General features: G+C 47.1%; 1 protein-coding gene across 3 annotated transcripts in view; it reads left to right on the top strand.

The window, feature by feature from the left end:
• Positions 1-572: 572 nt before the first annotated feature.
• kat6b (K(lysine) acetyltransferase 6B) overlaps positions 573-18,195 on the top strand; it is a 42,943-nt gene continuing 25,320 nt past the window's right edge. The window contains exons 1-2 of one of the 3 annotated variants that reach the window (XM_069188876.1): positions 573-810; positions 5,467-6,402. In XM_069188876.1, coding sequence (XP_069044977.1) covers positions 5,695-6,402 — 708 coding nt within the window. In that variant the 5' untranslated portion in view covers positions 573-810; positions 5,467-5,694. Of the gene's footprint in view, positions 811-1,994; positions 2,129-5,466; positions 6,403-18,195 lie in introns of those variants that run through there. The other 2 variants (XM_069188878.1, XM_069188877.1) reach the window with 2 other exon arrangements.

The raw sequence follows: 18,195 nt of genomic DNA on the forward strand, positions 1-18,195 counted from the left end.
GACCCCTGTCCAAAAAGTTCGATCTTACAGCAAGACGAAGAGTTTTTTTAATGCCATCAATGTGTCGTAGTTTTAAGGAATTACGTAATTTTAACTTTCTTCTGAAGGACTACAACCACATGTCATTCCCTGTTAGCCTCACAAATCATGTTTTTGTTTTCACCAGGGAAAAAAAATCCATCTGTTTTACCCTTAAAGTCGCGAAACATACTTGCACTCCATTCCATAATTTAGTATGCAGTATTTTCATATCTTTGTTGCATTATTCCCTTGGATCTGGTGTGGTTTACAGACAGACACGCAGGGATTTAAACACAATTCATGTCTGTCAAAACTATTCTTATTGCAATGACAAAAGTCCTGTGATGTCCTGGCATTTTGTGAAATACGCGGCTTCCTCCAATCTAATCAATAAAATACTTCTCTCTCTCTCCCCTCTAACGATGTTATTAATAAAGGTGGTCTTTATGCCCCCCCTTCCCGAAGAGGGGAGGGAGATTAATTTCCCCTGGTCGCAGTTTTAAGTGTACACCGACAGAGGAACACGACTTTAACTCTCCTTTTCCAAAGTGCATTAGAGGCAGAGTGAAGAAAGGGGAGGGTACTACTTTGTCACAGACTGCTATGCAGATTAACCTTTCAATTAGTTGTTATCAGGTCCTTCTGCCTCAGCGCGAGCTGTCGCGTGCGTCCATTTATTAAATAAAAGAACGCCTTTGGAATTCCCGGTTTTTATTTATTTCTCCTTCATCGTTTAATTACCGCATTTATGGGGAGAAGAGAGGAGAACCCCGAGCAAACTTAAAAAAGGTAACTACCAACAAATGTTCGCATTAGCGTTAGCAGGCATTTTTTTTTCCTCTTTCCCCGGTTTCGTTCGTTCTTCTTCTCGTTCTCGGTCTGGTTATATTGCAAAGATTGAGCGTGGAGCAGCAGCAGCATCATCGTGGAATCATTTCACGTTTAACTTGAAAACCGCGCAGAAATTTTACAGTGGTAAAGAGGCGTGTTACTGGAGAAAATGGTCTGGGCGACATAAGAATGCATCTTTTAAGTGTTGCGATGGAAATTTCCAGATTTTATACATAGACGCTTAGACTTCCATATGACCTGGTTGATTTTATGTCCTCGAAAATCAGTATTTGTCAAGAAATGTCGAGTTGGTGATTTATTTATCGTCAGGTAAAAGATAAATATTAAGCGCATGTGTTAATTTTTTGGGGGAAAGAGGCGATGCAAAATAACGAGAATGAATTCCGTGCATGCATTTTACATTTGTTTAAATTATTTGCACGGGTGGTGAAATGCATGGAAAAAAAGGTTTCACCAAAAAATCGAGAGCATCGTGTAGCCCAGCGCAAAGATGGTGTTACTGCAATTAAAGCAGCGAAGCAAACGTTCTCGTATTGCAAAGCTCCGCTAAGGATATAAACATTACAGCCCGACAAACTTCGGCATAGGCGATTATGTGGTACTTTAGCAAATAAATGATGGATATAACCGTCAACCAATTAAAATCTAAAATGTTCCAATTCACTTTCGACAGTAGCCAATCGATTCGAGATGGAGCCTTTGTAAAGGTGGGCTGGCGAGGGTTGAGTCTCTGCTTGCCAAGTCACGGGGCATTTTTTCAGCTTGTGTGAACTCTTTGCTGTCATTTTTTATCTTAGTCGATGACTCGATTAATAAATCCTTTGGCTAAATCCCGTATTGAGTCGTGCTTTAATTTAATTTTTTGTAATCCCTGGGAAACCGCACCGGGGGATGTGCGAGTGGCATGCAGCGTAATTTACCGATTACCTTAAGAGGAGGGACGCCGAGGAATGATTGGCAGCTGTGCCCACCAGTCGCGTAGACGAGTTGGCCGAAGGGCAGGCCTTAGGCGGATGACTGACAAGACGCTTATCAAACCAGAAATCGGGCTTGGTGTTTCTGGACCAATATTAAAGTTGCTGGGGAGGGCGCATCAGCGTGTAGGTAAGGCTTAATGAGACTCCATTGGGCTGTAATCAGTGTCATGTCGGATTCATGTAAACTACAACATTGTAACAAAATGGCGTCTGTTTAGGTAACACCAGCAGGCAGCGGCGCAGGCAGCCCTACAGCCACTCAGCTGTTAGAAGTCCAGGTTTGTGGTTTGCCTTTCATTCATTGCAGCGCGCACGTTAATTGCAGCATTAACTCGCCGTCATAAATTATCCTTGATCACCCGTCGGAAGCGGACGCACAGTGTGTTTCGTGCGAGGTAACCCAGAACATTGGTGATGCACCTTTAAACTTGAAACCAGAACAGTGACAGGTTTTTACTCCGAGCGACGATGTCCCCCCCCCCCCCTCCTCGGTGGGTGGTTAGCGAGTGTTTCTTTAGTGAACTTCGGGCGCGTCTCAAGTTTAAGGAGAGGCGATTAAACACGCGAGCGCCTGGTGTGAGAGGGATGAGATTCACACCTGGAGTGCTTTCTCACGTTAAATGTTGTTTAATTTTTATTTTCATCCCGATGTGTGTGCGCTTGTTAGAATGGGCTCCCCCCCTCCCTCTCCCCCCCTCCACGGTCGCGCAGAGTTTGGAGTCGCGGCCACGGTCGCCCGTGGGAGTGCGCGAGCGGACCGTGACAGCGGAAGAGGGACACGCAGCGGAGGCGGGGGGGACGGAGTTTGCGGGATGCGTGTCCGCTTCTTGCAGTGCTCGCCTGCCCTGCAGCCGCAGTGTGATCTGGGGGTTGTAGCAGGTAGAGGAGCCCGAGAGAATCTGCACACTGCGGGTCACCTGCTGGCTGCTCGGCGCACTGCTCGCCCCGCAGGCCTGTAGCAGATGGAGAGAGAAAAAAACACTCCTTACGTGCACGTGTGGTTTTGATATCGATATGTTTTTATTGATGGAGGGCTTTTGTGTCCGTTTGACTATTAGATGTTCACGTTTTTTTTTTATTTCACTCTGGTGTACTGGGATGTCTGCTGCCCGGCTACTTTTTAGAGCGGAAAAGTTGCTTATTAAACGTTAGTAAATAATGTGGTTGTTTGGGCGTTTTAAAATACCCCTCCCCTTTTGTTTCCTGTTGTAGTCAGGTACTTTCTGTTCTTCTGAACTTGCTGACCTCCATTCTGACCTACGGGAGCTGTGACACTAGTTGGGACACTAGAGATTTGGCTTTTGTTGACAAATCCCTAGTGTTTCTGATATAAGAGTTGAGACAAAATATGTGTATGCAGTCCCAGATCTCTAGCTTAAAGTCTCAGACAAACCCTGACTGATGGTTTACCGCCACTTCTCCAAATCCGTCTCCAGCTCCAGTCCTCCTGGTCAGACTCGATCCATCTGTCTCTTACCCCCTCCTCCCGATCCAGATCAATCTCACTCCAGCACCACAAGAAGAACCTGCCTGAGTGCTGTCCAAGTGGTCTTTTGGCCGTACTGTACTGCACTGCGTGTGCCCAGTTTCAGCTTCGTTTTTGCCCCTGATCTTCAGCGCGGTTACTGGTGGAGCGATCTGTCCATCTCTGTGTGTCAGCTGGCCCCCAGGAGGTCACTGCAGGGTTTTTTTCGGCAATGGGCGGGCCCCACAGGACTGCAGGAGAGCCTGTTGAGGTGACGCCGCAGGTAGCCGGGCTCAGAATCCTTAAAGGTGACAGTTGACTGAAATAATAGTAGCTATGTGTGACGTATGTAAATCTAATGTTTATGTCCTGTTAACTGAGCATTATTTGTTTTGGTGTAGGGGGAAAAAAAAAACTATTGGAGCCCCTGCCTATTGAAAGTCACCTGATAGGCTTTAGGTTTTGTCTGTATTATTTTTATTCAACAAGTGACCTGTGACTGACATCCATTTCCTCATTTCTTTCTGCATCTCATGATGCTTTTGCAAAAGAATGTCCACAGAATCGGGGGTGATTTACAAGTACGCATATCTCTCTATCCTCAGAGGTGTTCTTGGAGTGGAGTTGCTGGTGAGAGATCTCGGTACCAGTAACGGCACTTTCTCAGCTGGATGACCACCTTGTAGCCCGCCCGCCCTAGTCATGTCTCAGATGTAAAAGAGGGGTGGGCCTGGTCAGAACAGGGCTGGGAGACCTCTTAAGGAAAACAGCTTGCTCCTACAAGTGGTGATTGTAGACCAGTAGGTGGCGCTCTTTCATTTGGACCACGATTTATAAACCATTCCTCCAGTTTGGAGGTACTGTCCTTCAGATGAATTGTAAACCCAGATCCTGACTTCTGGGTCATTAAAGATCCCATCAGTATCTACCTGAGGAGTTCTGGCTCAGTTCCACTCTGGGCTTGTACAGTCTGCCCTCCTTCAGGCTCCTCTTAATTCCGCTGGTGGTGCAGTTTCCTGTCTCCTCCCCCTGATCCGCTACGTGGTGGGGCTGCTGTGTGTGGACACAATGGGTGGACATAAAGCAGTTTGAGATCTTTTGAGATGAAAATTTCTACACACATTAATAAGTAAAGCCGTTTGTCTCTCAGAAAATCGCAGTATGCGAGACGCTTGTCTGTTCCAGGGATTAGAAGACTTAATCTTGGCGTGAAGTCGTTGCTGTCAAACATTTGTAGCAGGTATTAGCGATGCTTGTTTTCTGGCCTTTTTGATGTGATCCGTTCTTTCATGCTGTAGACGGGTTATGATATTATCTCTTTGCTTTCTGCCCATTCAGATATGGTCTGCAGTGGTGTAGAGCCAGGACGTTTGTCTGTGCATCAGGGGGTCTTGATGTGTTACTGGCTCTGGCCTGTGCCAGAGGTTTTGTTGGGATGCTCCGGGAGAGTGGCAGGAAGCGGGGCCTTGCCCTTTTCCACGGGTGACAAGTGCAGATGTGCTCATGGCAGGTTTGCGGACCAGAGGGCTCCACTTGGCGAATGTCAGGAGACGAACGCTGAGGGTGTTCTGCAGCGTCAGCTGTTCAGGTTCCTTGAACGCGAAGGGAAGTAACCAGGCGGGTTTATTTTTTGCTCTATGATAAAGATCTTTCCGAGGCTGAGCAACGGAGACGGCTGAGGTTAGAATCGAGATTTTCCCCAGGTATAGGATTTCCCGTGGAAATACGCAGGATAAGGATGAAATACCTTTCAGTCTGTTTAAAAACCGAACATGAGTGTTTAAAGCAAGGTCTTGGGGTTGGTGCTTTCTGTTCATGTCTCATTTTCAGTTCACTGCCAACAATACACTGTGACGGTAGCTGCAGCTCTTTCCTGTGCTGATGATAAGTGGGCACACCTGAATTATCCCAGTTGTTTTGTTTTGTGACTGATGGAAACTCTTAAGTAGATACAGTAGTCATGCAGTGTCGTGTATCAGTCCACATCTGCTCTCCGCTTTAGTTCTTTGAGTCGCAACCTGAAGTTAAACCCGTCCTGTTTTTTATTTCAAAATCGAATCCCAACGGATTACTGAACCGCTTTTAGGAAGCAAGCCTGTTAATTCATTCTTGCTGTAGTAATCTGCTTTCTCTTCTGACTTCTTTTCGTAGGTTTCCGTCGAGTTTTCCGAGCCCAAACCATTAAGGATTTGTCTTCAGATGAACCGTGCTCGGCTGTTCACTTCCCTGCTGTTCCAAGGATTTACAGTCATGATGCCACGTGCTGCACCGCCACATTTCATTCCAAAGTCCCTTTGGAGCTATGGATGCATTTAACGCGTTTCAAGAATAACGGGAAATCTCTATGGATCGCTCTGTTCTGAAACAAATTCTTCAACCATGGTGAAACTGGCCAACCCTCTGTACACAGAGTGGATTCTCGAGGCGATACAGAAGGTTAAGAGGCAGAAGCAGAGGCCGTCCGAAGAGAGGATTTGCCATGCCGTGGCCGCCACGCACGGGCTCGACAAGCAGACTGTTCTCGAGCAGTTGGAATTAAGCGTCCACGATGGCTCCATCCTCAAGGTCACAAACAAGGGTTGCACGTCTTACAAGGACCCGGACAACCCGGGCCGGATTTCCGCGGTCAAATCTGGAGCTACTCCCGTTCCCCCGCCTTCCCATCTCCCCCCTGCCCCCCCTCCTCCTCCTCCGCCTCCTCCTCCCCCGACCCCGCCCCCTCCGACCCCCCCTCCCCCTCCGAAGGGATCCGTCGACCCCTCCGGCGACCTCCGCCATGTCGACTGGAATAGGATCCTGAAGAGGGCCATCGAAGGTCTGGACGATCCCGGCGGCTCGTCTCTGAAGAACATCGAGAGGTACCTGCGGAGCCAGGCCGACCTGGCCGGCGTCGTCGGCCACCCCGTGTTCCAGCAGCGCTTCCGCTTGGCGGCCAAGCGGGCCGTCAACAACGGGCGGCTGCTGAAGGACGGGCCGCTGTACAGGATGAACTACGGGGGAGCGGAAGGAAAGGGGCCCCCGAGATACGCCAGTTCTTCCATAGCGTGTCTCCCGCCCGTGACCCTCCTCCCACACGAGAGAGACCAGGTAGGGCTCTGCGGCACTGGCGGGGTTTCGCTCTTGCCTCTTCGCGGGCAGCGGCTGGTGGCGTAGAGGCCGGAAGGGGGCAACAGTTGTGGCACAGCGGCGATCGGGGCCGTGGGCCTGTTAGTGGAAGGTTGTGGGTTCAAACCCCAGGGGAGACCCTGCCGTTGTACCCTTGAGCCAGGTACTCCACCCATACAGCTCCATTGAAATACCCAGCTGTGGAACTGGATGAAAATGTAAGTCACATGGGATGAAAGTGTCACATGAATAAGTGGTAATTAATAGAGACATTAGATGGGCACTCTTTTCTGTTTGAGGGGTGGGAAGACAACAGCCCCATTGACTGATCGGTGTTGTCGTGTTATTGTCATTGCGTTTGAGCCAGGTGGTATTGTGTTATTCGTGAATGATTGTGGGTGGTTTTCTGAAGTGTCATGCGTTTCGCATGGTGAGGGGGGGGTTACTTAAAAACTATTCCGCTCCAAGTGGGTTTTGTTGACCACAACTTCCTGATAGTGCATTACGTTGTTGGGGATGTTCTTTGGAGTCATTGTGGAGGGCTGCCTGGACCCGTAGCCGTTGTGGTGTGTCAGTTCTCTGGGTGGAGTGTGAGATGTCGGTGCAGGCAGGGTTTCAGTCGTGGGTCTGCAGCCACTGGGTCTCTGCTTTAGCTCACTCTTCAGGACCTGCTGAATTATAACTGGCAGAATCTCTGGACAGAATGGCGTTCTGTGGATCATACTGATCTCCAGAGACAGAACTTATTTCTGCACCTTAATAGTAGTCTTGCAGCCTTGTCTTTGCGTGTGGAACATCAGCTGAGTGGAATGTTTTCAGGCCACGATGTCCAGCCTGTTCTTGGAACTAGAAGACAGTGATTACCATCTTGTCAAGTTCTCAAACCATCAGTGTCACTTCTCATGTTTGCTAGAGCTGGTGGGAACATTTTCTGGTTCCCTGAGATCAATTGCAGTGCAGGATCAGACTTCCCTAATTACCACATTAAAAGAACCTTTTTCTTTCTGTTATTAACTGTGGGTAAAAACTCTAGCCATACATTTCTAAAAATTATTCTTTGGTGTGTAATGTGAGGTTCTTCATGGCAAGCAATTTTGGAAGCTTTTGGCAGAAGTGCTTTTAAGGACTTTGCAATTATTCAGTAGAGTGGGAATTTTTTTGGTTACTCTCATTCCAGGTATTGAATGCATTGCCCTGTCAATTATATCAAAATGTCAAAATGCTTTTTTCCCCCGTAATTCTAAAATAAAGCTTTTAAGTGAATTCTGATCTACAGGAGGTCATATGCTGTGCTTTTTTTTAATATAGTACCTTATGGAGTGTTCTATCCCGCTGTATTCACTGGAGGGTGGGTTTTCGGAGAGTTTCTGCAACCAATGAGGGCGATCTTGTGTGGCTCAAGCCTGCGGTGTTGAGCTAAGAACTGTGCTCTGGCACCATTTGGGTTTCGTTCTTCATGACTGGTGTGAAAGAAGGAGGTGTGCGAATGTAGTAGGCTGTCAATAACCTTTGCGTCTTCTGGTACTGTACCTGAGCAGCTCCTTATAGAGTGACTGAAGATGTGCTTTCAAGGGGCAAAAAGCCAGACCTGAATTGAAATGGCTCTTTTTTTTTTTCGGCACCATATTTCTTCCTTTTCTTCTTGTGTAGGACTGCGTTTTGTGTTTGTTTGTTTGTTTGGATCAGGGTGGTATCCTAGCGGTTTAAAACGTGACTCTGAAATTGCTTCTGATTCACTCTGCAGCACCGTGATGAGCAGACGGGCTCTCGTGGCTACAGCTTTGTTGTAATTGTGTCTAATTATTGAGCAAGAGAGCACCACGGTATAGAATTATACTGTAGTTAGTAACACAATCCGCGGATTCAGCAAATTTCTCACCTGTGCAAACTCCTAGGCTCCTGTTTCAGTAATTCAGCCACACTGTGCTGTGCAATAAATTGGTTGGAACTGACTGATATAGATATATATATATACACACATAAGGAACCTGGTGGGGGGTTTATAATGCAGTGTGAGAACGCTGTCATCGCTCTCGGAGCAGGGACGTGTCCGAGTGCTGGGCTCAGGCCTGTCTGCAGGTACAGCGCGGGCAGCAGACCTCGCTCTGCGTGGGGACTGACCCTGCCCTGCCTGTGGGGTTCTCTCTGACAGCTTCTGGCTGGCGACGGGCAGTACAGTTCACCTCTGTGCTCTGCTGGAGTGGAGGGTCCATAAAAATGCAGGTTAATGGACCTTAAACGCGAGTCCTTCGCTGCCTTTATAATGCTAGTCCCGGTGACGTGTATCACCACGTGCTGTGAATTGAACACTGCTTCGGCTCTGCTCTGGTTGTTGGCCTACACCTGTGTGAAAGAACAGTGAGGAAGTCTGCCTGACCCATAGCCAGTCCGGATTCACGTCTCTCCTGGCAGACGTCCCCCCCGATAGGTGTCTTTGTGAGCCGGCAAAACAGTTTACCTTCCATGCTGACAGAAAACAACTGCCTTTTCGGGTTTTTTTTTTGGCATTACCTCTGGAAGAACTTCATAACGGAGAGATGACTTGGGCCAGTGAATTGAATAGTTCACTGGTTTCCACTTCCAAGGTATTTCTGCAGTTGCTGGACTCCTGCGCTGGCTGCCGTTTCAGCTGATGGGCGCGAGGAGAGCCCCCTGTTCTGTTTGCTGGAATATTTCCTGTGTCAGTAATGCTGGCGATGTTAGACCTTGGGCTGAGGGACCCGTTCAGCTGTCACATCGTCTGCAACAACAGCCGAATTAAGGGAAGAGCCTGTAGGTGGGCTCTCTCTGTTCCTCTCCAGTTTACCGTGTGGCGTTGTCGCCACAGAGTAAGAGCGACCTCTTCACGGCTCTTGCCGTGGCAGTGTTTTGGGAAAGCAGTGTGCGTTGGGCGAGTTCCAGGTTTGCCGGAGCGGCGTCGCCGGGAGAGGGCGATGTGCAAGGATAGGGGCAGCGTGAGGTGGGAGCTGCAGCCCCTGTGCCGAGGGGGGGGTCGCCGGGGGCTCTGTCGCTAGCCCTGGGATCGCCCCGAGCTTGCTCGCGCGCGCCGAGGTCTGGTGTCCGAGCCCCAGCCACGACCGCTAGCGCAAAGGCAACATTGTGCGGAGCTGGCGCTCGGGAGTACTGCGAAGGTGTGCGTCACCCTATGTCAGGACGCAGACTGGCCATTACAGAGCCTGATCTACTGGTGCAGCGATCCACACCTCTTTGCTCCCCTGCGGTTAGCCCTGCGTCTTGCCACCGAACACAGGTTCAGCACAAGTTTAGGAAACGCAAATGGCGAGCTTTGTACCCGTCCAAAAGTGTGATTGTTTTGTTGCCTTCGTAGTTAGGAAGAAGGCCCGGTTTTGCCGATGGGCGCCACGCAGTACCACACCGTACCCTGCGGCGGTTTCGGCAGCAGGAGTCCTGTGGCAGCGCCGTGCCCTGAACTGTAATCCACACGCCAAGACCTCCCTGCTCCCAGATCAGCAAGGCGAGGCCATACTTGGCTGTGCGCTTTGTGCCAGTTCTGATTTTTAAGGAGCATCTTTGCGGCGGTTTACGTTGGTCTTGTCGGTGCTTGTTGTTTTTTTTTCCCCCTGCGCAGTTGACATTTCACAATGGAAGCCATTTGGTAATCTAGTCCGGAGCCCAGGACATTCCCTTGTCTTTGAATTGTTCGCTGAATGCAAGCCTTTGGTTTCCAGGCATGGAGCTTGACTGTTGCTAGGAGATAAATTTCATTGACATGAGGACATGATAGCATGGTGCCAGTGGTTTCACAATCAGAAGGGTCTGCCGTCTTGCAGATGGTTCAGAAAGCTCTTGGTGGGTAGATGTGTGCTGATTATCTCGGTGCGTTAAAAGAGCCTTTTGTTACTTATTGTGTGGTGTGGACTGGTCAGTCTGCAGCTGCTCCTGAGCTTTTTATTGCGTTTCCTTGGGGGTTAATTCATAGGAGGGATTTGGGGAGAAAACTCTACACTTAAGCCATTTTTTTTTCTTAAAAAGAACAATGTAGAATCTTTTATCTTTTGCCATTCTAATGACAAATACGACAATACTGAAAGACAGTATTTTTCAACACTTAAGATAAATGTGTTAAAATATTAAAATAGTAGAGTCCCCTAAATTTCATAATAAAGGGTTTTCAATAACAATTGAAAGGGAATGTAAACCTACAGTGTCTCAGGCTTCTTGCAGTAGTCAGTCAGCTGGGAAAAGGTGAATTTCCACTGCGAGAGTTAAGGTCCTTTCTGAGGTATTGGGTCTTGAAATATTAGCCTCCACTTCATGAAGGCAACACCAGCTACACACTTGTTGTCTAAGGCACTTGCTCTTCCTTCTGTACTGGATAGCACACTGTGGCCTTGAAGGCGAATGAAAGTCGCTCTGTTCTACTTCGTTGAAACATGGGTCTGAAGGGCTGCTCTGAAGAAAGCACAATCCAGTGTACAGTAGCAGTCCACTTTCCTGGCTGCTGAAGTGCTTCTTGTGTATTTGAACATTGTACAATAATGAGCTCCTGCTCTGTAGCTAATGTGAATGAAACCACAATTAGGCAGATAGTAAGTAGCACTGCTTGCTGTAAAGGCAGAAATTGGCACACATAATTGCAGGCAAATTAATAAGAGTGCTGTAACTTGCGTTCTAGTACATCGGTGTCACTACAGCTAATGAGTGTAGATCTTGGACAGAGCTTGAGTTGGTCAGAATGGAGAATTTTGCATAGCCAGACGAAACGGAATGGTTCTGCTTGATCGGGATTATTCCCAAAGTACCTGATCGGGAGCATTGCGAGACTCCAAAAGAATCTGAAAGCCCTCGCTCCCGATCACAGCTGTTCTCCGTGTGATGGACCACGCCATCTTGTCAACAATAAGGATGCGTGTCCTGAATCGGCACTCTGGTGAAAAATGGCAGGAGCTGTCTTACTGCTGGGAGATTTATGTAACTTGTCTTGATGGGTTTTCCTTCAATGCACACAAATTCCGTTCCATCGCGCTGCAGAGCAGCATCTGCCTGGAATAAGGAATGGAGTGTACAGTCCCATCTCCCCCTCCCCAGGCATTAGAGTGCCGACTTGAAACAAGTGGAACATGTCTTGGAACGTCACAACAGGCAGCGTGATTACTTTATCAATGTCCAGCTGGTATAATTGGAAGGCAGCTTACTATTTTAGAGTATAAGTCTTCCATGACGCTGAAGTGGCTCTCGAGTAGACAGGATTCTGTCGTGTGATGCTTGCTCTGCATGGGACAGGAACTGAATCAAGTCTTGAGAACTGAGAACATGGAGCCAGGTCTCTACACAAAGGGTTGTGGAGGTCTGGAACAAGCTTTTCAGCCATGTTGTCAAAACTGAGGGCTTGGGTGAGGTCCTGGGATCAATCTGTCCATCACTACCAAACAATCTCGATGGGTCAGATGGTCTCCGTGTTTACCAGCTTGTATGTTCTTGATCTTGGTTAAGCATTTCTGTTTTGCTCCAGCTGATTCCCTGTGTAATCTGATCTTGAGCTGAGCTAGGGGATGTGTTGCCAGGAAATTTTCCTACGAGTTTGATTAAGGGTTGTCCTGATAATTGATCCCTGCAGTTTCCTATGGGGAGTCATTTCGGTAACAACCTGACAAAAGTCAAGTCTGCTCATTCACAAGGGCTAAGTGTAGTGCAGTAAATTAGCAAATCAACTTGGCAGTGATATCTGAAATGTTCAGTTCTAGGGATTGTCCCATTAAATGAAACCCAAAGATTTTTTTAATATGTGATCCCAGTTGTGGCTGTCCTGCTTAAGAAACTGAGATGTGTACAAATTTGTGCTGTTTCCTGCTATAGCAATGACACAAATTCCTGTGCGACACTTTAAGAATGTGTAGTCCTAACTAGGAAATAGTGGGGGGGAGAAAAAAAAAATTCTCAAACTAAAAAAAAAAACAAACAAATGGGTTTTAAAAGGTTTCCTTAAATTTTGTTAGTCACCTTCTTCTAAGGGAAAGCAGGTCTGGCAATATATTATATAAAACTGAGATGATAAAAATAAACAGAGTTTAACGACGTGAAATTGATTCCGGTTATCAGATCACGTCTATGCATACCTAAGCTTTGTGCAACAACCTGAAACTTTCAGGTACCATAAATAATATTATTGCTGAACACATGCCGTTCTCATCTGCAAGCGCCGAGAATACAGAATATGAATTTTTGTGTAAAAATGCATTTATACAAAGCAGCCAAGGAACGTCTCGTCCCTTTGACTCTTGGGCTAGCCTCGTGCCCTCAGCGAGAACTTCTTCAGGCGGGGTAGCCTGGAGGGGGAGAGCTCCGCGCCAGTCTGCCGATTAAACCCGGAACGAGAGGTTCCTGGAGACCTGGAAGGCAGGGGAGGACACTGTAATCTCAAACTCTGTCTCGGGGCTTGATTTTCTTTTTTTTTTTCCCTCCTTGTTTACACACCATGTTCGGAGCCCTGTGAATCGATGCCCGTTTGTTTTCCCTGGCCGTCTTTCAAGCTGAATATTCCATCCACAGTTATTTCTAAGATCAGCGCTGCGGAGCGGCAGGATGGATATGACAGCCTTTCGGTTTAAAAGCTAATTACCTCTCGATTGGGAATCCAATTTAACGTGATTATTGTGTGATCTATCAAAGTAAATATGATGTGTGATTAAGAGCTTAAGATGGGGGGGGGATTCTTGAGCTCCCCTACTCTGCTCCTTTCAATTTAAATCTCCCTGCATCCGACTCCTGATTTGTTCAAATGTATTGAAAATATTGACATGCTGCTAAAGTAAGCAGTGACCTCGCTCCTCGCTGTGTTGTGTACATTTCACTCCAGGCGCTCTGTGAGTGTTGATATTTCTGCAACCTTTTGAGGCTGGCTGCGTGAACAGGGTATTAATTGGGTGGCATGTACAGTAATTTTATCTTCAGGTTAAAAAGAAAAAAACAGACGTGAAAGATTGCTTTAATATTTAATTAGGCCTGCAGCCCTCTGCTGGCTAACCAGTACTAACCTGAGAGAATTATACCTGAGCGCTGCTCGGGTTCAGCTGCCCCGGTCATCTGACCGGGCTGAAGTAATTGTAATGTAATCGCTCGGCTCTCCTCGTTAAGCCTCGGAGAAACTGTAGGGAGTGATAAGCTAATGGACAGTGCGAAGGTAATGAAACCTGAGGAAATGAGAAAACGTCTGTTCTTGTTATGTACTGCGCCACGCATTGATCACCGGTGGTAATTTTCCCCCTGAGCCGAACATAAGATCTCGGTTTGAAGTGGATTTCGAGCTTGTGTTCGCTTCAGCGGAGCGGAAAGGTTCGCTTACAGTATTGTGGGACGTAGCGAACTAAATCACACCGGTCATTACCAATTGCACATTAGTGTTGTTTCTCCGAGCGATCTGCCAGTGTGGCCGCACACCATTTGAATGCTGTTCAGATCAGTTACAACGGTACAAAGTAGCAAAACCGGCAAATTAAAACCTTCCTCTGTGACTGCTGCGTTTTCCCTGTAGCTAATTTGTAAATCTGTTTTGTAGTGTGGAGAGCAAGGACACCCCAAGCCGCTTGAGACCGTACTGTGTGTCACGGTTATGACATGTCAGGGACTGTTTCTGGTCCTGTATCTGATCCTTTTAGCCTTCTTGCCGAGTTTGTGTAAATGTCACCTCTTTTCAGTACCTGACTGAGGCGATTAGGAATCATTAAAACGTAACCGAGATTAACCTCCTAACTGATGTTCTGCGTGTTTAAACATAGGCTGTTTCCTAATTCACTATCTAGTTAGTACGTGCTACCTCACCTGCCAGAAAGCTGAAGTGTTGCCGTGGCAACAGCAGCCTGGTACTCCGATGTTGATGTCTTCTGCAGAGTACTCTTTAACACCAGAAAGGCCTGCAGATGTTTATCGTCCTTTATACGGCAGAGCCATCAAAGATTTTTGTACATTAAAAGGTGACCTGGGCTAGTATATAAGGCTCATTCTGCTCAGAGCTGACTAACTACATTATCTAGCCCATAAGACTTTTGAAAGCGCTTTAGAAACTTCAGCCTCAAAGGAGTCATTAAGCCGGGCAACTGTAGGCATGTAACTGTAACCTACTGAGCAGGTGAAGCCATTTGCCGGAGTATCACTCTCTGTGTGTAAACGGATTCAACCCTTATTTGGAAGTCTTAAAACGAATGACTCCAGTGCAGGTCAAGTGTGTATTAACCCTTTTGCTTCTGGTGCCCAGGAGCCGGAGCCCCACCGGTCTGGTGGCCGTTTGGCGGCCTGGGGTTTAGGAGTTCGGGAATGAAAATGGCGACGGGGTGGCCTTCTGGGGGAAAGAGTGGGCCGCTCGGGGCTGTTCGCTGAGCAGCGTGGCACCGTGTGTTCATCGGCGTTTGACCACTAGCAAATGAAGGAAAAACAATAGATATTAGGGTGCTGCAGGTTTTGCGGTAGCCGATTTACCCATACTGTACATGTCGCTGTTGTATACCGGGTAAGGGAAAGTGTAATGGCTTTTCTGTCAGAGCAACTACTCTGTAAACCTCACATGCTGCCTGTCATGTCCCCACACATTCCAACCCCTTTCTCTTGGGTACGAGGAGGCTAAAATCCACGTGGGAATCCGCTCGGTGTTCTGTGGAAGTACAGCGTGTCCGTCATGTTCTGGGGTCTGATTTCAAGGAACGTGTAAAAAGTCCGCTCGGGGTTGGTATAGTAGAAAAGGCAAACCGGTGGTGTCGTGTGTTGCATCTCCAACATGCAGATTGATCTGGAGCACTGCAGATGTCTTTATTCAAAGCCCTGGAGCTCAGAGTGGGGGCAGACCTGCGTTCGTTTCTTTTCCACTGTAGTGCTGTAGTGTGACTGTTTCTGAGCATGTATGTAAAGAACTGTGGAGCCGCTCGCATAGCAATTGAAGTCAAGAACAGTAGGCTGTGCGGGGCGGGGTTTAACTGGTACTGGTGTGCTACAGCTCTGTCATTCTGGCCCAAAGGGGAGAGACTTGCACTGCAAACAGCAATTTACATCTGAGAGCCGTGTCTCCTTTCTTTTATCGATTAGGTGGTGTAGAACGCCACGGGACACCGATTCTGCCTCAGACTGGTATTTGTGAGAGAACCCTGAATAAGTAGTTGTCAGGAAGTCTAGGGAGGAGGAAAAGGTCTTAAATGCACAATACAAGGCAGGGGTCCCAGGCTCCAGGTGTGCAGTGGAGCAGGCTAACACCTGAGGTGGAGCACTAGATGATTGTGCACAAAGGCATCTAAAGCAGTGTGTAAGGACCATGTAATCTTGAGTGACAGCAGTGCACCCAGTGCTGTGCTGATCACCAGCATTAATACAGCACCACTGAGTATTAGAAGACCTGTTGGGTTTGATCCCTGGGGATGGTGCTTTGGGCACCGGTGTTGCTTCAATTATGGAAAGTTGGTTTTCTTCTGGGCTATATTTAGGCTATATCTGACAAGATATTAAGGGTTATCTTTGTGAGACGCAATGTAGACATTAAGGTTTTCCTCCTGTAGAGCACTGTAATTAAGTTATTAGGTCTTCAGTGTATCAAGGAGGCAAATAGGATAAATATATACAATTAAGATGCACCTGACTCCAAATTTATTCAGAATTTTGAAGAACTGTGAGGTAATTAAAATCCAGGTGTACATTCAATGTTTTCTGTAGTAACAAATCAAAAGCTAAAGACTTGTATGTTAAACTGAACATCTGTCACGGTGTCCTGTATCTCTGTATGGGGATATATCCAGCTGTTGATATTTTTTCGACCTTGAGGACCTGCAGCTCCTCCTCAGGGGTGCTCCAGCGCTCCTCCAAGCAGGGCCTCTCCAGCTCCCCCAGGTGATCTGCGTTCTTCTGCTCGGGGCTGAGATGTTCATGCTCTTTGGGTTATTGAGCTTAATGTGTTGTTTCCTATTGTAGGGCCGCACTGCGGAACAGTGTTTAAGGCACAGGACTCCTAACTGGAAGGTCTGTGTTAAGTCTTGCATGGAGCACTTCTGTTATAATAACATTATTATTACATTATTATACCCTTGGACAAAGTACTCTCTTCATATTGCTTGAAATGAGCTTCTCCTGTCCGTGTGACTGTTTTTCTGGGGAAACCGCCCAGAAACCCAGTTCCAGCCTCATCACATCTCCCCATTTGTCCTGGGGAGTCAGTTGGCTACTGTTGGGCAAATCCATGTCTTTCTAATATGTCACTACAGACCCCAGATTCACGAGGTCGACATTAAGTCTGGGAGACACCGTATCCCGATGATACCACAGCTTGTGAAGATTCCCACTTGTCGTTTTCCTTCCCAAGCATTTTTCTCATGGAATATTTGAGGTCCATTTCTACCTTCCTGTTGAGGTAGCAGCCATCTCATTAATCTGGAGATTGTTGGTGGTTTCTAGAGTTGAGGCTGTTACTCTGTATTATATCTTCAAGACTAAACTCTTTTGCCTTAGAGTGTCTGTGAAGCTCCTTTAGTACCTTCCTGGCAGTTAATTCAACTTCCGGAAACTTCAGTACAAATACACTGAGGTGTTGTGATCTTACCAGCTGACTGAAAATACATTCGAGGATAAAACTGATAGGATTTTGCTTTTAGCATGTTTACTAGTATGAATAAATCTTGTGCATTAAGAGATGCAGAAAATGTGTTTATTAGTTGTGCCGTCGATGGTGCTGGAATACTATCAACAACAGAATGAATAATTACATCTTCTTGTATATTATTATGTTTTAAAAGTTACCAGATCTTTATGTTGGTCTATATTTCATGACCTTTTTTTTAGTTACAGTTTTATCAGGGGGGGGCTAGGATTCTGCTGTATTACTTTTTGCTTTATTCTATTTGATGTAACAGTAATGCATTTTTTGGACAAAAAACAATCTCATCATAGTGCAAGACGGTTTCATTCAGTGGCCACTCCATCGCACACTCACTTATTTTCCTCTGTAAGGATTTCGGTGCTCGTAGGATGCTTTTCTGTTGCATCTGTTGAAAGCTGTTGCTGAAGGCACGCGTTCAGAGTACATTCTGTGACTGCTACAGAGTGCTCAAAATTACAACATGCGGTTTTAGGAAGCACTCCGTGGGTCCATAGTTTACAAAACTGACCTTCTCCTGTGTTCACCATCTTTTATTTTTATAATCCTATGTACGAGTGCATTTATGAGATGTAATGCAGCAATGCCTGCTTTCACAGAAAATGCTCACCTTGTATTAAAAACGAGATCAATTCATGTTGTCCCTCAGATATCACATTGACCCTGTCAGCATGCTTCCTTAACAGCCACGTTTTGTAGCTGGGAAATGGGGCATATTGCCACCTTAGCTGGGAACCCTTTAGTAATGCCCATAAAATAAAGGGTCTCCGGGAAGTTGTGTGCAGCTGGGACAGCCGAGCAAAGTTAGTAACACTTAGGGATGCAAGAATGAAACTTATTCGAACAGAAACTCATGCTTGCTTTTGCATTAACTGCATGGTTACCTTCTAGAAACACCAAAAATGTTTTTTTTTAACCCTCTCTTCTATACTTCTCTCCAAAAATAACCACTGCCGCGCATAATGGAGTGAAGTCCTGTGGGTTTGACCTCGGAAGTGAGCTGTCGTTCATCTTTCACCAATGGCAGTCGTGCTTGGTCCACGACCCCCGTTAGTCTCTTTAGCTGAACTGCGCCGCATCGGCGCCCTCGGTCAGGGCTTTCCGCCCCCAGGCGGCCCAGGCACTGTGCTGCTGCCGTTGAGCCTCTGTCTTCGGTGGAAGAGCACCCTGCTCCCTAGTGCGAGGGTGCA

This window comes from Lepisosteus oculatus, chromosome 4, assembly GCF_040954835.1.
Source record: "Lepisosteus oculatus isolate fLepOcu1 chromosome 4, fLepOcu1.hap2, whole genome shotgun sequence".
NCBI classification, from domain to species: Eukaryota; Metazoa; Chordata; class Actinopteri; order Semionotiformes; family Lepisosteidae; genus Lepisosteus; species Lepisosteus oculatus.